The following is a 24,611-nucleotide window of genomic DNA, read 5'->3' on the forward strand; positions in this document are numbered from 1 at the left end:
TCTACTAATAAGAAAGCTATAAAGACTGTTAGAATCTGCACTGCCTCTGATCATGTGAACATTTTTATATGATGTAATGGCCCTACCTCTTTTTTTTTTTTTTTTTTTTGCTGTTGTCTCCTTTGCTATTGTTTTGGTTGATATTATGTGATGTACGTATGCTTTATCTTTTGTATGTTCCTGTTCTCAGCATTAATAAAAAAAAATTGCTTGTCTTTTTTTAGAACAGCTGCGCACTGTGACTTACTTCAAGTGCATCATTCTGCGCTCGGGATGCACATAAGTGCTTTGTGCCGCATTGTATTGGAGGCTTTCATATCATAATACTTTTACGCAATGAAAGATTATTAATAGCCTTTCTTGTTCTGTCCTATCTATCATATGTTGCTGCCTCATTAAACAGCTGAGCTATACATTCAAAAAATGTCTCAATTTTATAGTATAGCCTACATTTTTTAAATATCTTTTTGATTTTTTTTATCTTGTTTTTCATTAATGTATTTTACAACAATACAAAGAGCAATATCGTTTTACCAGATTTAGTACTACACTTATTATCTCTTATTTGTTCCCCACTAAATATTTTTTTTTATTATTACTAAATAATAATTTTATAAAATTATTGTGCACTCGTGATTTTTCTAGAGTAAATTTTACTGCTGAATTATCCACTAATCTAGTTTACAATAGCATATTTGTCATAGATTATGATCATATATTTTTTATTTGTTGTTTTTATTTATAATGAAGTTGTCTGTATTAAGTAGATTGTGTTTAACGCACAAAAGAGTGATTATCCATTCAACACACAGAGTTGTAGAAATTCTACTTGATTAAAAAACAGTGCTGGTATCAGATCGTTATCGGTCGATACTCAGAATTTTTGGGATCGGATCGGTTCTAAAAAAAAATGGTATCGGTGCATCCCTAGGAAGAACTGATCTGTAAATAAACATGCACCACAGGACACGGTGTGAATGATTTCGTGCCCTGTGTAGTGTCTTTTAATACTATTATGTCTCTGATACTATTAATTTTATGATAGAACCAACGGTCAATGTAACCCCACCTGTGTCATGTCTCCCATCTAATTAATCCTCATTTAATGACTCAGACTTAAGTGAACATCACCTTCTCATAGAAGTGTTTGTTATATCTGAGTATGAATTAACACAAACAGCAAGGCCTATGTCTAACCACACTTGAGACAGAGCCATAAATCCTCCCAACAGAGGAAATTCCCCCTTTCTTATTGGTCGAACCAATCCTGAGAGGTGGCACCTTTCTCAGACTTTAAATGGCCTCTACACAAGCTCTTCACGCTCTTGGCCTTCTCGGTATGTTCGCATAGCTGTCCTGCGTGGCCACACTAGGCCCCAGGGCAACAGGCCTTGGCCCACAACCAGCCATGTGCTAATTCAGGAGAGAGAGGACTCTCTCAACCAGAACAGAATTAAAGGACAACATCAGGAGTGTGGCACAATGTCTTAATTCAATGCAGAAGAAGAAGTCCATAACAACTCCAACCATTTCCTCCTCAGCGTGTTGTCTCCGGTTCAGGGCCGGCAGGCCATTATCAGCACTCCAGCCATGGGAACAGAGTCAAACCGACCATGCAAGTTCATCACCAATTCTTCAGTCAATGCTGAAGAAATCGATTGAGACTCATGGGACCATCAAAATCCTTTTTCAGGAATTTCATGAAATGTTTCACTGCAAAGGCCATGCAAGTATACATTTAATGAGGTGCTCTGAAAATGATAAGCTGGTGGTTCTTTTCATAGTTAAATGCAGGATTTGTACGGGTGCTTGAAATCCTTGAAAATGCTTGAATTTTGATGTTGTGTTGTCAAGGTTTGAAAAGTGCTTAAATTTTGGATAAAATGCTTGAAATTGTAACCATTCTCTCACAATAAATACCTATCTGACTGAATAGTTTGTTTATTAAATGAAGAAATAAAATGTAGCTCTTCAGATACAAAGCGATTTGCGCTAGATCTGGCCAGAGCAAAAGTTGTTTGGATGCCCCGTTTTTATTGGCCTAGCAGGTAATTTTCACAGAGCGCAGCGCCAAAAGTTGAACTATTTTTAACTTTGACCACGGCGTGCGCTCCAGCTCGCCAAAGCTGCGCTCCGCTTTGGTCGACTTGGCAACAAAACGTCCTCGTGCGGCGCAAGCCATTGAAATAAATGGGTTCCATAGTGCAGTGCATTCCGCGTCCTGTCTGAAAGCGCCATTAGTGACTGAAAGTACTTGGTGTGATAATGTAATGGTAGTATTGCATGTCCGTTATGGCAAGTTCATTTGTAGAATATGCAGTGAACATAGCCAAAGTTCTATGCCAAAGTGGCTACATATGTAGGCAGCTCACTATGTTTTGGAACAGAGCCTCTTACTCTTTCCACTTGGATTGTCTCACCTGCTTTAACACCACATTCTTAATGATGAATATGGGGGTGAGTTCAGGGGTCCCGGACACCAGTATGTGGCTTCCCTGTAGAGGGCCTTTATCCATCCCACCCAAACCTTTGCGGACATGAGGCTCATTCACACTGCTCTGCTGGTCATCTGCATCAGTTTGCAAGGAATCTGAGCCAGTGTCTAAGAGAGATACAGAGCAGTAGGAGGAGCAGAAATTGAAGGAAAGGCAACAGGAAGGGTGGGAAACAAAGAAAGAGAAAAACAAAAGTGAGAGGGGTAGCAGTCTCAGTCTACTAATGACCAATGAAATTAAGTATCACTGATGTTACTTAAGCTTCCAGCTCTCCATGGTCAGAAGTACATGAACTTCTAATGAACAGGTTTGACTTTCAGCTGCACTCATTACTAGTATGTGCATAAATTCAAGCATGAAGCCATTCAATCCCCTTATGCAAACATTTTCAGTTGAATCCAGCATATCAAAAAACATGACGGTCATAAACTGCAACCAGTAAAAGTATTTACTATTGAACACCTTTGAGATTGACTGAAATGTTGATTTAGATTTTTAGATTTTTTTCACGCAGCGTTAAAGCTTGACCTTACCGTTGCTTTTGTTTCTGACTGGGAGAAAATACCTGTACATATGGTCCTACATCTATTGCCAGGCCTTTGCAGAAGAGTGGTAGTTGTTATAGGAGCAAAGGGTGGAGCAACTCCCTATTATTGCCCGTGGTTTTAAAATGACATAAGCACATAAACAAGGCCGTAACATTTCTGACACACTTAAGGTGTTTGGCCAATCATAACGCATTGTCTGAGCTTTTCGGAATGAGGGCGTTTGTAGAAACCGGGCTTCAATCTGATTGCTTCAATCAGACTAAGAATAGAGGTGCTGCAATAATATACAGCCTGTGAAAATAATGTGTTTTTTGAACTTTAAAGCATGTTAACCTATTCTTGTACACCAATAAACAAAATTAACTTTTAAAATAGCATCATATGACCCCTTTAATAGCCTTTTGACAGTTTGTTGTATGAAAAAGAGAATGAAGGGTGTGGGCTGATGAGAAATGTATGGAAGCTTATGTGTAGCAATATTCAATATGAAATGTAATATGCAAAATGATATTGCAATATGTAAAATGACAATGCAATATGTAAAACTGGCAATGCATTTCTGTATTTAAATTTACATTTTCCATTACATTTGTGCAACATGAAAATGATAATTCAATTATATAATTTACATTTGCCATTTCATATATATTTTTTAATATGTAAATTGAATACATATTTTAACGCTTTATAAGTTGCAAAATTAAAATGAAAATGTATTAAAGAAATTATTAGATGTTTAAAATGTTCAAGCAAAAACTTTAGCAAAATAATCATTTAAATGTTATTTTTCTTAATTGCATTTACACTCACAGTTAAGACACTTGCGATTGCATTTTCATTAAATGTCCCGCAATGAATGTAGCAAAATTTAATGTGCAAATTGAAAATGCATTCCGAGCCGATCACGCCCCTCCCCCGCCCCCTCCCTCCCACTCGCTCTTGTCAATCACTGCATCAAGGCGGGGCTCGGCAACATTTTGAGGTGTTAGAAGGAAACATGGCGCCGGCAGAGCTGATACAAGCATAAATTTACTGGCAGATGAAGGGGAGCGTGAACAGAGAAATTGTAGTGTTTCCGAAGATTATTGCGCATCTGCACGTGATAGAAACAGAGCGTTGTTGGACAGTCTGGGAGAATGTTCTGCCTTATCACCCGTTTGATGTCAACATTATGCTGCGCTTTTGTGCAGGACTCTGTTAATGATTGTTTTGTTTTGTTTTAAATATTCTCATTGTCTGATACACATATGCTTAACTTTATTCTTATTACTATTAACTATAATTACCCAATAATGTTGGAGATCCTACAGGTTTTCTTTACAAATGCATTGGCCTAACGTTAATACTCTGAGATCAAGGAATATGACGGGTCAAATTCATAGCTACCAAAAAATTTGACCGCTCTTTATTTATTCATAACTGACTGTAATGTTCAATAAAGTGACTCATGTGATGTATGACCATCTCCCATTTATATTTTATTAAGCATATTGATTAGATACATTGATAAATATACTAGCTACAGTGTCACGGAATCTGACGGGTCAAATTCATACCGAAAAATGTGGCCGCTCTTTATTTCATATCTGAATGTAATCTTCAATAAAGTGACTCATTTGATGTTTAACCATCTCCCTTTTCTATTTTATAAAGCATATATAAAGCATTTAAATATATAGGGTCATCTAGGAATCTGACGGGTTTTGATGCCATCGTCTATAATTGGTCTAATATTTTAAAAACCGAAGCTGCACAAACAAAACTTTAACCGGCAGAAACGAAACGAGACAATTTTATTTGGAGGATGTGGGGGGCTGGGGGGCTTCAGAATGACCTATAAATATTCTTCAAATATCTAAAAAAAAAATCGAAACAGCACAAACAATAAAGCAAAGTAACAGCACAAATGAAGTAAAAACGATTGAGCCTATTTTGCCGACGTTTTGCATTGGGTGGGGGCGGGGTCAACTTCACGCAGTGATTGACAAGAGCAAGTGGGAGGGAGGGGGCGGGGGAGGGGCGTGATCGGCTCGGAATGCATTTTCAATTTGCACATTGACTTTTGCTACATTCATTGCGGGACATTTAATGAAAATGCAATTTCAAGTGTCTTAACTGTGAATGTAAATGCAATTAAGAAAAATAACATTTAAATGATCATTTTGCTACAGTTTTTGCTTGAACATTTTAAACAGATCTAATAATTTCTTTAATACATTTTCATTATAATTTTGCAACTTATAAAGCGTTAAAATATGTATTCAATTTACCTATTAAAACATATGTATGAAATGGCAAATGTAAATTATATAATTGAATTATCATTTTCATTTTGCACCAAACGTTGCACAAATGTAATGGAAAATGTAAATTTAAATACAGTAATGCATTGCCATTTTTCATATTGCATTGTAATTTTACATATTGCATTATCATTTTGCATATTACATTTCAAATTGAATATTGCTACACATAAGCTTCCATAGAAATGCAGATAAAACTTGCAGAGTGTGTGACATGGCCAATTATAAACAGAGAGATATAGATCTGGGAATGAGGATTTTTTTTTTGTATGCACATGTGTTCCTTGGTTTTCTGTATTAATGCTATCAATGCGAGAGACCCCCTATTTGTACTCACAATATTAAGTAGGACTGGTGATGCTGGGATGTGGCGCTGACAAAATCAGGGAAGTGCTTTTGAAGCAGGTTGAACAGCCGGTTAGGCTGTGAATGAGTTAAAGAATATACAATAACTATAGACTTCCACTCTTTTATTAAATTACTCTCACCAATAACTGTTTCACAAGTACAAATAATCAGATAGAATAAAACGTATGCGTTTTTGGCATGCTGCAGAAAACTGTCGAGGAACATAGGTGAGTCGGCCATGTATATATATAGGCCTCGTCTCTTGCTGATTTGGCAAAGCAATTTGAACGTGTTACTCCGGAAAATTGTTGATAAAACATCATGAAATATACCTGGAGTGGAATATTTTCTTTTTGGATGTATTTTCATTACGGAGAATTTATCACAAGAGTTCCAATCACCAGAGCTTTCACTCACTATTTGACTACCAGGTGAGACTGATTTATTGTCAAATTACTATATATATATATATATATATACACACAGGTAATGGTCATATGATTAGAATATCATCAAAAAGTTGATTAATTTCAAGAATTCAACTTAACAGGTGAAACTAATATATTATATTGACTCATTACATGCAAAGTGAGATATTTCAAGACTTTATTTGTTATAATTTTGATGGTTATGGCTTACAAAATTTGAATATTACATGAAATCACACAGTAATTACAGAGGAATACCATGGTCATAGAACTAGGTTTTAGTTATTTTGGCAGTGTGGGCAGGTGCAAATCCTGCTGGAAAATGAAGGAAGCATCTCCATAAAGCTTGTCTGCTGAAGGAAGCAGGAAGTGCTCTGAAAATGTCCTGGTAGACGGCTGTGTTGAGTGGACAGCACAGTGGACCAACTCCAACCGATGACATGGCTCCCCAAACCAACACAGACTGTGGAAACTTCACACTGGACTTCAAGCATCTTGGATTGTGTGCCTCTCCATTCTTCCTCCAGACTCTAGGACCTTGGTTTCCAAATGAGATGCAAAATTTGCTCTCATCAGAAAAGAGGACTTGGGTCCACTGTGCTTTATTAAAACCAGAGTCAACGCAGCCGTCTACCAGGACATTTTCAGAGCACTTCATGCTTCCTTCATTTTCCAGCAGGATTTGCACCTGCCCACACTGCCAAAAGAACCAAAACCTGGTTCAATGACCATAGTATTCCTGTGTAATTACTGTGATTTCATGTAATATTCTAATTTTCTGGGATTGAGATTTTGTGGGTTTCATAAGCTGTAAGCCATAATCATCAAAATTATAACAAATAAAGTCTTGAAATATCTCACTTTGCATGTAATGAGTCTATATAATATATTAGTTTCACCTGTTAAGTAGAATTCTTGAAATTAATCAACTTTTTGATGATATTCTAATTATATGACCAGCACCTGTGTATACATATATATATATATATTTAATTGAAGAGGACTGAAACCTGGTGAGATTGCTTTGTGGTTTTGTATATATTGTATGTTAGGACAATTGCTGTTCTTGGTACAATTGTTTGTTTTACACTTGCATTATACTAATAATGGTGTGACCAGAGTCTCTTAGGGGTGAATGTTACAGCAGGACTGTCAGTCAATACTCACCTGAGTAACCAGAGTCTTTCTCAGAGCAGCGGGAGTCACGTCCATATGTTTCCTTTTCAGTGTGTGCTCTTGCTCTAGATGCCAAAAGGGCGGCACTGTTGATTTTGTCCTTAGCATTTTTACTGGCTGGACGAGAGGTGCGTTCCCTCTCCCCTAAACACCCTTGAGCATCTCCTCTTGGTTCCTTGGGCATCTTGGGCCCTGGGAGCAGAGATACACAGCTGAACAGTGACTTACATACAAACATGTTTGGTCAGGAGCACTAATAATATGCCCACAAAGGGTTGTCTAGAGGAGAATTGTTTTTGTTTTTTTAAATAGGTAGCAAAGAAAATATTATTAACCAATTCAAGTAATGATTATGTATATTGTGTTCCAAAGCTACTAATAGGCTTTTAAAGAACACTTAAATGTATGCAAATTGTAAATTCAAAACATTTTGTCACTAGTAGTGTTTTTTTTTTTGAATAGCCAGCCTTTTCTGTAGTGACCATTAAAGTATATTCAATGCTACTGCACAAAATGTAGCCTTTTTCTAAATGACTGTAACTACTAAAGTGACTACATTACATACATTATATGTATACACTAAACTCACTGCTGATACACAATTGTTTATTGTAATTATTGTAATGTCTTCTCATTGACCAACATTTCAGACACACACACAATAGGCTTCTTGATACAAATAGCTTTTACCAGCATGTTCATTTACATGGGACTGCATGAGACCTGTGCTTTTATATTTTAGGGAATTGAATAGAATAGATACTTCAGCTATACAACAGATACTTCCAACTCTAATTCTGATTGGATTAATTTTGGTTGCTGCTGTAATGCTGCGTTTATGCCATGTCGTAATTACCGTTATTTCGAGATGACAACAAGTGAGGTTCTATTCGGAGCCTTTCACGTCCACGGACTGGGAATTACGCATTTCTATGGTCAGGTGGTAGCCTACAAGTAAGAGAGCTCAGAAAATTCCCAGTTTACAGGTACTCCGAGCAAAGTGGAAAGAGTAAGAGTAAGAGTAAGACATGAACGCTTTTTACAAATTGGAATCTTGTAATTACAGTAGTTACGACATGGCTTGAAGCAAAATGCTGCTAAAAAACTGTCATCTTTGCTCATTAACGTTCATGAGTTCTGGGATAATTTGTCATGTGGGTCTCTTGTCAAAAGCAGAAAAATGGGGAAAATCCATTCCACAGTTTTAAGAGACCTAAAAAAAAGTGTCACTGACCTATGCATCTACAACATATTCATCTAAAATATTTCATCATATTGTTGTACATGTTGACCGGGAAAATAAACATATATTGTCAATAGTTACGTTTGAATGCAGAAATTTTTTTGCCGTCATGGTGTAGTTCTGGCATCTACCAGCAACCAGCCAATTCCATAACGCATTTTGCGTAGGCCTACTGTTGAAGAAGAACAGTGATAAACGTTGCCAGAAAAAAACTACAGCATGTGAATGATAAAATGTATAGATGACGCAAAAATTAAATTAGCTCTAATGCTTAATCGTCATTTTGCATTAGTGCTCAAATCTGTAAAATATAAAAGAGGAAATTTTAAATATGTCCATCAATGTTATGACTGCTACATTATGACCAAAAACGAGGCATATTAAAGGGATAGTTCACCCAAAAAGGAAAATTCTGTCAGTATTGACTCGCCCTCATGTTGTTCCAACCCCGTAAGACCTTCGTTCATCTTCGGAATACGAATTAAGATATTTTTTATGAAATCTGAGCCACCGCGCCGCCATATTGGTATTCCCTAGTGAGCTCACGCGTTCTATTGAATCAATAGGAAATTTTATGATTTGACTGAAAAAACATTGCCTAACGAGTGACAGTTTTTAAATCTAAAGTATCCCTGTATATTCTCACAACGCAAACATCCTAAGCATTTAAATGGGTATTTGTTTAAAGTCGGAATTTTTTCCAGCGTATTACAAAACGGCAATTTCTTTGCAAAATTAATAAAAAGCTGTATGAGAACACTAGTCGGCCTTCACTGATGAGCTATCTTCACAGGTAAGAAAAACAGTTTGATACTATTAATTATATAGTGAATGCTATATTTTTGTGAATTGGTGAATATTGTTTAGTGGCCACAAATTAATAATACCTCAGCAGGTTATACTAATTTGTTCCCTCGTTTTACTATATTGTGGCCACGTTGTCATTCGTTAAATCAAAACAAGGGAGGGAATTAGTTCAATGTGTCCACGATTTATTAAAACGAGGGAACAAAGTCGTCGTAACAACGAATTATTTAGATCAGTGGACAGGGCGCATAAGAACGAGCAGAGAAAGAGAGCCCCGACCGCGTGGGCGCACTCTCTCACCACCTTCAATGAGGTCGGAAGACCGATTGTGTTTTATAGATTAGTAGTTTGTTCATATAAAGGGTTTGCTTAGCAAGTACATGTTCAGGAAATGCATAATACAAATTGTATTGGTTAATGTAACGATAAACGGACTCTGCAAAAAGCTCTTTTGAAGCTATTAAATGGTGTCGCTATTGGACACTAATTGTGATTATTGCTGCTCTGATGTTTCTTATAGGCTACTGTTGACTGTTTTATCGTTGCTTGTTAAAGAAGCAGCAGCATTACCGTTAACTTACTCTTGCCTCGGAGAAAACAACACGGGCATAGCGACAATTGTGCATATAAATAACTACTTATAGGGCTTGAATTACAACCTGTGGCAGTTTTTCGACGTCCTTTTATAAACGTCGAATTACACTTGTATGCTGCTCAGCGGTTCATCTTAAAAGTGCCGTCGGGCCTACCAATCTCTGTATAACGGACGTTGGAGCCCTCTGCTGGTAGGGAAGCGTAAGATGGCCGCTCGAACACTTCTGGTGGCTTCACTGCCTGATGGCAGTTTAGAACCTGTTTAGAACATAGACTGTAAAAAAAGATGGACGACGCCCCTTCGTTCTCTTCCATTGGCGAGAAGTGAAGCCGCCATTGTCCCGATATGGCGCTGACATCTTGGGACTTGAGTCTGCGCAGTTGCGATTTCGGGACCAGACATGCGCAGTAGTGAGCAGGATGTAAAGCCGCGAAATCAACGTCCCGCTCGCGATATTTTTTTTCACAGGATGGTAGGGGAAGACTCATGAATATACATTAGGGAACTCATGCCTGATTGGTCTGATGACCTACCCCCTAACCCCGCCCCTAAACCTACCCGTCACTGGGATTAAGACCAATCAGGGATGAGTTCCCTAATGAATATTCATGAGTCTTCCCCTACCATCCTGTGAAAAAAAATATCGCGTCCCGCTCTGGTCCCGCCCTCACTCCCGCTGAATCAAGCGTAAGCACGTGCCTCTGCTGCAGAACAAACCATTATGTCGGTGTGAAATAATTACTTATAGAAATTTAGATATTAAATTTAAAGATCCAATCTCCTCAGTCCTCCAAAGATCCCGAAAAAAAGTCCGTTGCAGCTTCAGTGACTACTTTGCTCAGAGAACCAGTCAATCACAGCTGTCAAGTACGCCACAGCACCGTTTTTATAGCATCAAATAACTAACTAAAAAAAACTTATTTTAAAAACAAACACTTGAAATTACATCATCGTGATGAAAACTACAGTAAATGACAGAAACTATCTTTGGAAAAAAGATATGTGTAGTGTAATTTAATTGTTTAGTTGGTCTCACGTCCCATTGAATAACACGGGGAGGCGGGGTTTATGAGCTATACTAGGACCAGTCACCGGGGGGCGATCGAGACGCTTTGGCTTCACTTTTCAGGGCTTGTGCGGCACGCTTGGTTTAGAACGTCATGAGCTAACCAGTCATTGTATAGATCAGTGGTGTAATAGCATAGAGCTACGTCACCCGTAGGCTCACTATTGGCCGACGCTGGTCATGTGGGTGATGTACATAGTTCGAATTACAGGGGGAATTGGGGGGGTCCGACCCCCCTAGATGAGACTTGGACCCTCCCAAAAGGGATGAAAATAATAATTTGGGGGGGGTACTGATTTTTTTTTATAAAATATAATGTTAGCCTATCCAAAATTGTGTGTATTTAAATGCCATATTACCATCACATAACAACAATTCAGGAAATAATCTAATGAAATACAATTTTCAAACCCTCACTCCCCATTGGGCTGTACCATTTATCTGGTACGTTCAGACTGTTCTTTGCTGTGGTTCTTTGATATCACTTCACTAGCTGTCAAAACATGTACCTGGTGTGTCAGCGAAAAATTAAGAGTAAGTGGCTAAATCAACTTTAATCTCTGCCTATAGTTTTGACTGCTATGTATATCATCATGCGTTGCGCTTTGTGGTAAATGTTATGAGCAGCTCGTCATCTAAACAGGTTTTCAAAACTGTCTTTATTTGGTTGTTCATAGTGTTTTTCTCATCTATTATGAAGTCATAGTCTAGCTAGATAAAAGTTCACACAGCTCCTGAAGCTCTCGGTATCAAGCAAATATTGTCCGTATCTTGGTGAAACTAAGACAAGAATGGTTGCATTAATGCAAGCAGTTGTTTATTATCTCACGGACAAGGTTGTCGGATGGAAACGTTCTCAAATGTGTGTGTTTGAACTGCTGCAGAAGCTTTCCCAGAATTTCGCATATAGATTAGTGGTTCTCGTGTGTAAGCCTATATAAATGGAGAGTGACGTCACCAGTGTAAATAGCTGTACCCCCCGAAGCTCATGGTATAATTCGAACACTGGTGATGTACAACAACGGAGTCGTTATTTTTGTTTGTTTTTGCGCACAAAAAGTATTCTCGTCGTTTGATAAACTTAAGATTGAGCCACTGTAGTCACTTGGACTATTTTAACGATGTCTTTAATAACTTTTCGGGGCCTGCAAGTTCAATCCCTGAAGAAGCCTATGGAGGAGTGATCCAGCTCTCAGATACTGACAGAATTTTTTGGGTGAACTATCCCTTTAATGCGCAAAAATTTGTTGCTGGGCAATCATTTAGACCTTATAGCCTACTAATGCACAATACTTGGCCGGAGAATTTTATATTTTAGCGAACAATAGTAGGCTACTTTGTCATAATGCTATTCTTTCGGTTCTATACCAACAATAATCTACTAAATTCCGGTATTTTGGCCATTGGTTGTGCTTTAGTGACTTTTGTCCGTAAAAAAAAAATCGGTAAAGTTACACTATGGTCGATTCGGAAGTGATTGAAGAAACAGAATTATTACATTACCCCATCTCTCATGTAAAACTGTCAACAAAGCCTGACACTTTTAAATATGTGTCTATATTACACACATTTCATGTAAACATATAAATCATTAGTATGTTAAAAAAAGGAAAAGACAGAAAGATGCAATGTCAGTTTGCACAATCTGTAAATTATCATGAGCAATACAAAACAGTTTAATAGTTCTTGCTTTGGTCTGTGGCATGAATTATCTTGCCAGGAGGAAGGTTATTTATTTTAAACACAAACAAACACACACACACACACACACACGGAGCGCTAGCCCTCCCTTCCCCTGACTGTTATGTAATATTACAACAGCAGAGCTCAGTCTCCACTTCCTCCTGTTGACACCACAGACACCGTTAAAATAACGTGCTTTATGCAACCTTTGCGTGCAAATAAAGCTGGAGCTTAATGCCAATTGGGCAATAAAGAGAAATTTGTTTGCAGAAAACTATAAATATAATATTATACACCAGTAACCTATTGCCTACCTTAGTAATGTACAATGCTGGTCCCGAGTGTTCGTCTCTTCTCCGTACAGGGGTGCACACACTCCTAACTACCTGTCCAGGGACAATCTGTGCCTCCCGTCATCTCGCTGACAAGTATGATGACCACCCAGCGTGACCGAGCCACATTACCTTTTGCTGTACTTTTTTTCTGATGGTCTTCAGCTCGGGTTTGTTAAACCTCCTCCAGTCCGTACGTCAAAATTGTCGAATGACAACTCCACCTGCAGGAAGCCCCGCCCTGCCTAATCCGAGCCCGCCCACTCGAGTGATTGACATTTCACCGGGCCAATAGTGGCAAAGGGATTCCGCCATATCTTGCCCCGAGCACGAGTGACGCAGGGGAATATGTGACATGGCCAATCCTGTGAGCGTGAGCAGGCACGTGGAGAGGAGGAACGAGACGGTATGACAGCACGCAACTGAACGGACACGAAACATAACCATACGGAGGAGTGGCGAAGAACGACGCATGTAGATTTGCCTGTCCATCTGTTCGATACTTTGTAATCCTGACCACTGACTACGTGTTGAGTCAAATTGCCTACGGAAAGCATTTAACAGGTATCCTTGCAGGTCAAAGTGTGAATATTACAGCTTTATATTTGACATTTTTCTCTAGTGTTTATACTTTCTAATTTGTTGGAACGCACGAATTGTGCGATTAAATGCTGCTAAGTCAATGCCATGGCAAAAACATACATAGATATGCTACTTTGCCCATTTTAGTGAAGCTAAGTGATTTGGCTACACAAGATTCTTTTTTCTTTTCTTTTTTTTTTCTTTTTTCTTTATTTTAGTAGACATGTGGTCTCAAATAAGCTTTATATGATGAACATATTGAATTTAGGCTTTTATTCACATAACATTCATCAACTCACACATCAGAAAACGGAAGCTCAAGCATGTTAACACGCGAGAAAGAGGTTCATTCTCGTGGGACAGAAAGCGCCCAGATTTCATTAAAAAGATCTTCATTTGTGTTCCGAAGACGAGCAAAAGTCTTACGGGTTTGGGACGACATGAGGGAGAGTAGCCTAATTTTCATTTTTGGGTGAACTAACCATAGTGTTTTTTTAAGAGTGTAAGTGCAGGTTTACATGATTATGTTATATTTTATGTTTTCATGTTGTCTCTTTTTTGCCATGCAGTGTGTTTCATTGCCTATTTCAGGTTATGTTTTAGCTTCTGATTAGAACAATGTAATTCAAATAAATAATTTTACAAACTTTTTCAATTAACTCACAAATGATAAAAATAACAAATCCATATCTAATGGTTATTGTTGTCATAATATGCCATTTTTTGTCCTATAATTTATGGGTGCATTTAGAGACATATTTTGTGTTACTGGAACAATTCGAGTGTGAAAGGGTAACATTCTGGCCATGTAGCATACCAGTGGCGCCTTACTCCCCGTAGGCCTATAGGTCTAAACTCAATGATCATATTTCATTGTATGTTTAACACGTTGCAAACTAAATTATAGAGCAAAAACCAAGGCGCGCGGGGGAAATGTATCGCTCCGTAAAATATAACTTGTTCCTCACACGCGCCTCTCAAATGTGCCAGATCTCGAGCGCTCAGCTGTTCTACTACAGCGCCACGTGGTTTTTTTGCAGAGCTCAATGACGCTCCGCGCTCGGGTCAGCCAATCAGCTGCGCGGGTGTGCGCGGACATGTGAGAACGAGAGTAGAGGAGCTGCGCGCACATGTTCTGTGCACAGGCTCTCGTTGACAAATTTGCGCTCGGTTCAGGCGACGTCATAAATAGAAAAGAACAGCAGTTGACAAATCCGTTTTTTTTTACCGGAGTAATTCAGCTAATTTGATACCATTCCCACAGTTTGAGGGTTTAACATTTCGCTCACAAAGCAGATTAATCAAGTAGCTAGTTATTAAATATGTGCAATTGCATAGAAATTATTTATGATCAGCAGATTGAAGAGGTCAAGCACACAGCCTACTTAGCCCACCCCTAATGCTTTCAACATACTGTGAATACAGGTGTCAACAAAATATAGCCACTACATGAAATTAGCACAAGGCAATTTTCATGACTATTATTAATGAATCTAGTCCCTTTCAATATAATAGTGATGTGATTTTTTCTTAATGTTTGTGAGCTTCATATTTTATTAACTGAATCAGCAACAATAATTATGGAATAAACCTACAATAATCTAAAAGAACCAGCCTTTAACATGCAGGCAGATCGGCAACTCTGCACATGACGCCCCTGCTGAGTGTCATGTGAGAAGGAGTGCACTGAACCTCCTACACACCATTTAGAAAAGAAAAAAGTATATATACACGTTTCATTTTAAATACAGTGATGTACTGATACACAAAAGCATGTATGGATACCCAATGGAGTTTTCCAAAACAGACATTTCATTTTTATTTTTTACAATCTTAACAGACATGGAAAGCACACATTTTCAAAAGCAGTTAAAAGCAGTAACCGTTTCAAAGTGCTTTAATTTAATAAGACACCCCGACATCTATTCCAGTTTATAAAGTTCACACCATAGCATTGAGAAACACTTAAAAGCTACATAGACATATACACATTTCTTTTCTTTTTTTTATCTTTTTACATCAGGGTGACAAGATTACTATAAAAAGTTACAAAAAACAATTCAGTCCAAAAAGAGTAACCAGCTCTCCTACAGAGGTATTTAAGTTCACTGATGTCCAGTGCAACACAATCCTCACGACTGGCCACATTGCGCGTTTACTTCCCTCCCCAGAGTAGCAGTGCTATGCAGCTGTCCTGAACATTTCCGGCCTCCTCACCGGTGTTGATGGAGCGTCACGTCCGAGGGCACGACAGGCCCAGTAAGCCAGGGGCGGCCTTCAGGGCAGGGTGCATGCTGACATGGAGGGTTTGTATAGTGGAGAACTTGATGAAAGTGGCACGGGTCTCACGAGTGTGTGCTCTCGCTGCTGCCATGGCCATGATCTGCATTATACTGAGGAGAGCTCCTTCACTGCCTCAGAAATAATGGGGAGGACAAAAAAAAAGAAAAAATGAAATCTTAGCAAGATTTATTAAATCATCTTTCTGCCTTTTAAATTGCGGATTTTAATTGTATGAAATCAAATAGAACCATAAGGTTCGGAATCAGGTTGATACCACATGACAATTTAATAACTGACATAAATAGGATTTAGAAGGTTAAGAAAATATATCCTTAATAATGGGATACTTAAATATCCTATTATTCTTATACATGCACTACCAGTCAAAGGTTTGAAATAATTTAAAAATGTTTTTGAAATTCATATACTAGTCAAGGCCACATTTGATCAAAAAGTATAATAATATTGTGATATTACTACAATTTAAAAGAACCTCACGCTTTCGTTTCTACCATTTAAAGATTTTAAAATGTCATTTATTCCCGTGATAATAAAGCTGTATTTCCAGCATCATTACTCCAGCCTTCAGTGTCACAATTGTTCAGAAATCATTGTAACATGCTGTTTTGGTGCTCAAGAAACCTTTATCAAATGTTGAAAACAGTTTTTGCTTTTTAATATTTGTGGAAACTTTAATACACTAGCATTACAAAGTTTACGCAGTTCTTTGAACTTTCTTTTTAAAGAATGCAGGGGGAAAAATGAGCAGTTTTCACAAAATTAAGCAGCAACTGAAATTAAGTTTTAAACATCAGAAGGAGAACTAAATAAACAGAGCATTAATAAGAAGAAATCACGTGATAATATTATAATAATATCAAATAAGCATATTAGAATGATTTCTTAAGGAACATGTGACACTGAAGACTGGAGTTATGATATTGAAAATTCAGCTTTGCCGTATAAAATTACATTTTAAAATGGTTAAGTCGTTTTAAAACTTCATTTTATAATGTTTTTTACTGCATTGCATGAGGTGAGCATAAGAAACTTAAAACTATACTGATTTATTAATCTTATTATATTTCATTCCATGTCAGCTTCAGTGGCGATCTTCACTGCAAAAACTGAATAAAAAAAAACACAACAATATGTATACAATAAAAACCAAGCAAATAGAAATTAATATTATACACGATTTTAAGTAATAATAATAAAATTTTAAAATTACTACAACTAGTACAAACGTTTGACTGGTAGTGTAAATCACTGGAGTCTCTTAAGGTCCTTTTCAAAACAATGTGTTAAAGGAAATCAATCTTAACAGCAACACCACAACTGTGAGCAGTACTAAAGGGCTGTTTTCCTGACCTTCCTATATGGATACTGGAGGCAATGCACCAGGCCGTCTCTCCATCTGGAGTGGGAATTTCCTGGAGGATCCTTCGGGCCAGTCGGAGGGCAGCACCTGCCAGCTGAACGGGCAGAAACACCACACACTGCCCCTCCAGGAGCGACAGCTCCAACAGGTACCGGGCCATCCAGACACACTGAACAAACCATTTAGGAACACATTTTGTTGATGTTCAAGTACGTGTTTTCGCAGTTTGGTCCTACTTCACCTTTAACAATGACATTTAGTATTAGCTCCAGTTTAAGAGTAAACCGACCTTGTCGCTGCAGCGCGCAATGGAAGCAGTGATGAGAAGAAAGTGAAGTGGGAGACAGTAATAGAGATCAAACTTGAGCCCAATTAAAACTCTCCTCTCCATCCTTAACAGTTGTTTCTTACTGTAGGCATTCTCCATCAGATAGCAGAGCTCTGAAACCTGACAAACATTGACACCTTAATAGTGTCGAGTTCAGTGTTAAAAACAATTTTAATGGAGGTGTTAAGTACCTCTGGTAATAGACATTCCTCTTTCTTAGCAGCCAGAAAGAGGCAAACCACACCCAGCAACTGCAGGCCGGAGATGGACACTTTGATGAGCCTTAGCGCTCGATTCAGCAGGTGTACTGCCAGATACAACGTTTCCTCGGAGAACTGAAACACTTCCTGAGGTGAAAACAAGTGGAATTATGATTTTAAAAAAAAAACTACATTACACATTTCAGGTCGAAAGTTTGGAATAAACTAATTTATAATGTTTTAGAAAGCAGTTGCTTATGCTAATCCAAGCCTGCACTTATTTGATAAAAAAAAAAAAATGATAATAATAATAATAACAAACTAGTCTAAAAGAAATTTTCTATTTCAATAAATTTGTAAAAATTCTCATTTTTTCCTGAGATGGAAGAGCTGAATTTTCAGAATCATTACTCCAGTCTTCAGTGTCACATGGTCTTTCAGAAATCATTCTAATATGATTATTTGGTACTCAAGAAACATTTATCATAATTCTGTATTTAATAGTGAACCATAGAAACCATAATACACTACTATTTAAATGTTGTTGTTTTTTTAAATCAGGAATGAATTTATTGAACAAGGACATTAAATTGACAGAAGTGTTTTTAACGTTATAAACATTTACTATTTTAAATAAATTGTTCTTTCACTGTGAAGAAAAAATATCAATAAGTTATGAAAACATGTTTTTACATTGCTTTAATCATGCGTAATCTTGAAAATTGCTTCACTTATTTTGAGGACTGTTAAACTCATTTCAAGTTGATTTGACTTTAAGGCATCAACTTTTGAACTATTCAAGGAATTCTGGAAGAAAAAGATAGTGAAAAATTAGTTTTTTCTACAATAAGAACTATTATTAATAGAGCACCAAATCCGCATATTACATTTGTTTCTGAAAGATATGACACTGAAGTAGCAGGTGCTGAAAATCCAGCTTTGCCATCTTGAATATGAATACAAATACAATAGAAAACAGCACTTTTAAATTGTATTACGGTTTTTATTGCATTTGATTAAAATGCAGCCTTGGTGAGCATATGAGAATTTTCAAAAGTAACTTAATTATATATTTATATACAATTTAAATAATTTAAGTCTACACTTTTGACCAGTAGTATAAAAATCACACAATTAGGATAATATGCCAAACTCCTATATAATATAATCTACACTGTTAGGATTACATTGTTCCTTTTCTGTTAATGAATGAGGGAAAATTAGCTAACAGGTCATACTTCCAAATTTGCATCGATAGCACTTACATGGACTTGAGTTAACCAGTCAACCAAAATAGCTCTGGTAGTGTCAGTGAAAGGCTTGGGCAGGTCAGCGTTTGGGAGTGTGCATAGTACCTGACTTCTCTGTAACCAGAGGAAAAACACAAACATGAGCACAGTGAAGGGAAATCAACAGTACCTTGCATTATACCCTCACCATCATGTCTAAAAAGATGTCCCATGCGTAGGTCTGGTCATAGAGGAGTCCCAGCTTACTGATGGCTACATCCACCTCTCTGCGCAGAAGTCCGGGCATCAGGTCCTGAAGACTAGGTGGACCTGGCAACCTGATCAGATACTGCAGCAAAGCCTCCTCTTCGTAGACATCTAGCATTATCACACAAGATTGATAAATGTTCAACTGAAAGACTATAAACCTTCTGCATATCAGAACACTGAAATGCATCAACACATAATATGTTAACCCACAGTGAAATTAGTAGTCCATTCAAACGAAAACATTAGTCATCCATGAGCATACTAGTTAGGGATGCGCCTAAAAGTAAAAACAATAGACTAAGAAAAGTCTGTAAAAATAGGGCAAAATACTGTTAATATGAAGGAATTTTCTGTATTCTTTACAGGTATTTTGCACGCATTACATGTTGCATTGTCGTTTAAGGGTTAACCTTTATGTTGCGTTCAGTTCAGGTCATTTTAACCCGGAGAGGATTTTTCTTTTTCACTAAAATGTTACCACATTGACCTTTGCTCACACAGAGTTAAACAAATTCCCTAAATTTTGGGAAGTAGTTAGTTGCATGTGTTTCTGGTAAAAAAGGACTGGCCTATGAAAAATTGCTTCTAAATCTCTAGTTATGCTAGATCACCAAACATTGGAATCAATATTTTTGTCAACTTCCTGGTTAAACATTAAAAAGCACACTAGTGTGATACCGGGCAAATTCCATATTTTGTTGAATATTGACAATTATCCACAAATGCACTTTTCACTCAAGAACTGAGGTGCATGAGGCCTACAAATCAATTAGATCCAAAAAGAAATACAAAACCCATCCTAATTGAAAAACATTTTTATAAGGCCGTTTTTAAAAGGCCGTTCATTTTTGACTGACTATCTAAGGCTTTTCAGTTTTCAAAACAGCATAAGGGTTAAACTTTAGGACAATTCCACACCATTTGTGAATTGAGCAGCTTGGCAGACAATAAGGCCTGGTTTCACAAGAAGGGCTTAGATTAAGCCAGAATTTGACTTTACTTCAATTAGGACAAGTAGATTTTATAAACGTGCCTTAGAAAAAAACATTACTGGTGTGCATCTTGAGACAAAGCAATGGCACTGACATAATCAAGAGGTGTCAGTGTAAGTTGCAGCTCAAACATGCATTTTAATCTGGGACTAGTTTAAGCCTTGTCTGCGAAACCGGGGGTAAAATGGATGAAAAATATCTCAGACCAAAATTGGAGGGACAGATTTATACCAACCACCCAGAACCTAGCAACTGCATAGCAACTGTGGTAGCAAGTTTTACACGGACACATTTTTTACAGAAAAGGCAAAAATCTAATTGCCATTTTTAACACACATAAAAATGGCAAGTTAATGAAGCCACTGCATTTGCATGAAGAGTTAAACTGGGCCTCTGGCCTGACGACCTGAGAGGGCAAAACATTGCAGTTGTTGGATTAAATAGAGCATTAACATCAGCGCATAGACATTTACTCTTTGGTTGCATTAAGTCCTGCAGAAGTAACTTGGGTTAAGGGACAGTCACAGTCATTCCACTGACTTCCATTCATACGCATACGAATGCATGAGAGCGAAAATGCAAGCTCATGCGAAGACGTTTCACATTTCGCTGCGTTCCAAAGTTCAGGTTAGTGAAACCGTGTTACCAACAGAAGATCAATAAGGTCACGGCGTGACCTCATAGCTGAATAAAAAGAACAAATTGAACTGTGGCATTGCAGGAAAGTGGACTATTGTATGACCTTAAATTTGGATTTATGTTTTTAAAAAGACGCTGGATATCATGACCATTGCAGTGTCTGAAGAGACCTCGTATATGCTCAAAGTCTAGTGTGACATGACTTTAGATTTGGTACACTAAATTGAGAAAAATGTATCAAATCATGGACTTCGACAACTAGAGCAGCATCGAACATGCCATTTCATGTCACCTGAAACTGATTCATCTTGAGGAGCATAGTCCATTATGATCCCATCCTCTGCGGAGATGGAAAGCCTTCGAACCTTGAGAAATTACAGAATGGTGATGAGAACACATAATTTGAAGAACCACATGTCCACCAGGGTGACTTTCTATCCATTACACGCAGAGAAGGTTACAAAATGCATTAATCTAGCACATAAAGATATACGGCAGAGGTCTTCATCCCTGCACATAAAAGGTGTAGTTACCCATCGTCTCTCCTGGGCAGGTTTGCAGTGCTGCCCTGACCCAACCTCTTCTCCTTCAGCAAACACCCTGCGCTCCCTCAGAATACAGGAGTTTGCCCACACCCGCAGAGGCGCTTGTCGGTCCTCGGTCTTTTAAAGCACAAAACGATTTCACTTATTCACAATAGGTTAAAGCATTATCACCTTAGAGTAGCAGTCTTTCAATCCAAATGTACGAGATCTGTATGAATCCAAAGACATTCAGCAAAGTAGTGTCTGTGGATAATCCCACACAAAGAGCTTTCATTTGACAAATGGCTATATACTTAATGTGAATTCTGAAACCCTTGGTCAACTGAGCTACTTGCATTTTTCAAAGGACAGAACAGTTTCAATGTTCACATTTGAGGTGTAACTGTACAACAAATGGTTTCTTCAAGGAATGTTCACCACAGACCTCATTTTATGCAAATGTCACATGGAAATAGATTTTGGTTAACCCGAGTATGCCTTCAGATATCAATGAGAATGTAGTTGATACTGGTGAACTTGTACAAAGTTTCCTGCTGATCAGGTAAAATGGTTTTACTGGTGACATTTTGGCCATTATTCACTATACGCAAGAAGTCTAGGAATCAAAAGAGAGATTTTACAGGCATTCTCACCATATGGAGGTCCAACAGTTGCCTGGAATCACAAAACCCAGTTCGAGCCATGATTCACCTGGACACTGCAGCTACCTTCACACACTTGACTCTGCAGCTGTTCACTGAATAGCATCAGCTAATTAACACAAGTGCCACTAATAAAGCTTACTAATTGACCCGTCATTAAGCCCCGCCTTGAGTCACTAGCTTGCTCTTGTCATGCATGTTTGAAGTCCTGTGTGTGCTTGGGTAAATTTGGAGTCAGAGAGAAATTGTCAGAGAGAAAAGAATGGCTATGACTCTTCCCCAAACAAGCACATATTGTCAACATAACAATTCTAACAAGATTAATTACATAATTAAAATAATATAATTTGTTTGTTTACATTAAAAAAAACAGAATAAATAAATTAAACATGTTTTTTAGTTTAAAGCTAGCTTTCCCTCCTGAATTATTATCAAATTCAAGTGTTAGTTGATCTAAAATATCTAATAGTTACATGAACATGGATTTAATCCTGTTAATATTTAAAAGTGTGCCATATTCACAGAATGTGTCCGGTACGTTTGTGTTAAGAATGTTCTATAGTCACCACTGGTTTATTTAAAATTCATTTCAGTGTCAGAGACAAGTATATAATCCCTTTGAAAATTGCAACGATTGCATTTGTAGAAAAACATAATCTGACTAAACAATTGTTTTTGTCACATTTTTATCAAATACATTGAGGGTAAATTTTCACGATAGAAACGTACTAAAAACGTAATCCCCGTTCCCACAGATCTGTCAAAATGATTAAAAGAGCTGTATTATTCATGCCAGGCCAGTAGTTGGCGATGTCACTGTAAAGAAACACTACGCACCTATAGACTGAACACATCCTACACATGCACAAATTAGCTTTTTGTAGTTTACACAGAGACGATAACCGTATCGTTTACAAAAACTTGCTCTTTGAAACCGGGAGCCTATACCATGAAGCTGGTTTAGGTGGCTAGCCAGGTACGTTTCAGGTTAGTTTGCGCCAACCCTGGGTTTTAGGTAGCCTGGTCCCACCAGACTCGTACATTTCATTTGTACATAGACTAGCACTGAAGGAAAATGAATATTGAGTAGAAGTATGTAGGAGGGCGGAGCCAGGCTAGGTTTTAGGCACCATAAAAATGGTTTGGCTTTTAGCAGTTCATCGCCATAGTAACTTATGCTCCCATAGACAGCTAATTTTCTTCTTGCTGTGTAAATGTGTCTAAATTCTTAATATTATTAATCTTGTAATATTCTGCAGAAGAGAATATTCTTCTCTCAAGATAAGTGAATCGCAGTTTCACTCTTTCTAAGCATGTGATTGGCTGTTTGCTGCTGATCCTAAACTCAGGATCAAATCCTGAGTTGATAGAGAAAGTTGATTATCAGCATCAAAGTACCAACAAAGCCTGGTTGGATTACTTTGATTTTGTCAACTCGAAACTAATCCTGTAACCCTGAGTTTGTTCAGCTACCATCCTGGTACAGGCCCGTTTTCAAAAGTTTGCATTATCAGGCCCCAAAAACGATGTTGTCGTGTAAATGAACAGCCAAAAAGTGAGTAAATAAAGTAAGTAAATTAAGTGAAAAAGTGGAGTAAGTGAATTCTTGAATTTAGCAGCTTGTAAATCCAGCAAATCCTCCACCAAATGTTTCCCGTCACAGACTTTTGAATCCCTCCTCACAAATCAGTTTCAGCTCAGCAGTGTTTATGGGTTGTCTTGATAGCACAGGCCTCTTTAGGTTATGCCACAGCATCTCGGGACACAACACGTTCTCTGCTAATGTCTTTGGTTTATTTCTCACATCTTTCAGGATTGCCTGTTGTGTTTGTTGCGTGATCTTTGCAGGATGTCCTTGATTTCTCTTGAGAAGAACAAATTAGTCAGTAACCAGGCATTGTGTGCCTTTATTTAAAGGGCATGGCACCTGTGCGACCCACACTTTACCGCCTTTTAAATGAGCTTTTAGAGAAATTGTACACATACAGGGCACATTGATGTGCTTGTAAAACATCTCTCAGCATTGTTTTGTTTGTTCAATTATATGTTTTGGATGTAGCCTTTCGTTACAAAGACTAGTGGAAACATTTTTGATGACTATGCGTATAATTACAGCATATAAATACCCATCTTAGATGTTATTTGATAAAATAATTCACTTAGTTTGATTCTTCCTGTTTTCTAGTGAAGACTTAATAAATGGACCCATTTGTGCAGATCAATGGATCAGATCACAGAAAATAGTATGTAATGCTATCAAGATGTGATTATTGTGCATGTCATTCCAAACCAATCTTCTTTTGCAGAAGATAAAAGACGATATTTTGAAGAATGTTAGTTGCCACACAGTAATGGTGACCATAGACAATATGGGGGAAAACCCTCGATATCACTGAAACAAATGTTATGTTCCACTGAAGAAAAAGTCATACCGGTTTGGCACAACATGACTAAGTAAATGATGAGAGAAAATTCATTTTTGAGTGAACTATCAATT

The 24,611-nt window shown here is 37.7% G+C and overlaps 2 protein-coding genes across 4 annotated transcripts in view; both read right to left on the bottom strand.

The window, feature by feature from the left end:
- LOC143757272 (CLOCK-interacting pacemaker) overlaps positions 1-13,271 on the bottom strand; it is a 32,423-nt gene extending 19,152 nt beyond the window's left edge. The window contains exons 1-4 of one of the 2 annotated variants that reach the window (XM_077248272.1): positions 13,007-13,257; positions 8,623-8,713; positions 7,290-7,490; positions 2,421-2,602 (exon numbers count right to left, since the gene is read on the bottom strand). In XM_077248272.1, coding sequence (XP_077104387.1) covers positions 2,421-2,602; positions 7,290-7,490; positions 8,623-8,668 — 429 coding nt within the window. In that variant the 5' untranslated portion in view covers positions 8,669-8,713; positions 13,007-13,257. Of the gene's footprint in view, positions 1-2,420; positions 2,603-7,289; positions 7,491-8,622; positions 8,714-13,006 lie in introns of both variants that reach the window. The other variant, XM_077248273.1, reaches the window with a different exon arrangement.
- A 2,124-nt stretch (positions 13,272-15,395) lies between these two features.
- Positions 15,396-22,206, bottom strand: ccnp (cyclin P). Of its 2 annotated transcripts, none has more exons than XM_077248310.1 (9): positions 22,106-22,206; positions 21,462-21,590; positions 21,221-21,293; positions 19,236-19,405; positions 19,064-19,162; positions 17,790-17,945; positions 17,560-17,718; positions 17,261-17,439; positions 15,396-16,017 (listed from the first exon to the last, which is right to left on the bottom strand). In XM_077248310.1, the coding sequence occupies exons 1-9, from the start codon at positions 22,154-22,156 to the stop codon at positions 15,840-15,842; spliced, it is 1,194 nt and encodes a 397-aa protein (XP_077104425.1). In that variant the 5' UTR covers positions 22,157-22,206; the 3' UTR covers positions 15,396-15,839. The 2 variants fall into 2 exon arrangements, with proteins under 2 accessions (XP_077104425.1, XP_077104426.1); XM_077248311.1 differs by having other exon boundaries at positions 15,814-16,012.
- Between the last annotated feature and the right edge of the window lie 2,405 nt (positions 22,207-24,611).

Source organism: Siphateles boraxobius, unplaced genomic scaffold (genome assembly GCF_051911475.1).
Source record: "Siphateles boraxobius isolate OS27281-9 unplaced genomic scaffold, OSU_SipBor_1 30, whole genome shotgun sequence".
NCBI lineage: Eukaryota > Metazoa > Chordata > Actinopteri > Cypriniformes > Leuciscidae > Siphateles > Siphateles boraxobius.

Bases quoted from the DNA above. Each gene is read 5' to 3' on its own strand.
- ccnp (XM_077248310.1), bottom strand. From the start codon at position 22,156: ATGGCTCGAACTGGGTTTTGTGATTCCAGGCAACTGTTGGACCTCCAT. The intron at 21,294-21,461 runs GTAACTACACCT...TAATTTCTCAAG, and splicing joins CTGCCCAGGAGAGACGATGG to GTTCGAAGGCTTTCCATCTC. The intron at 17,719-17,789 runs GTACTTAACACC...AATGTTTGTCAG, and splicing joins AGGAATGTCTATTACCAGAG to GTTTCAGAGCTCTGCTATCT.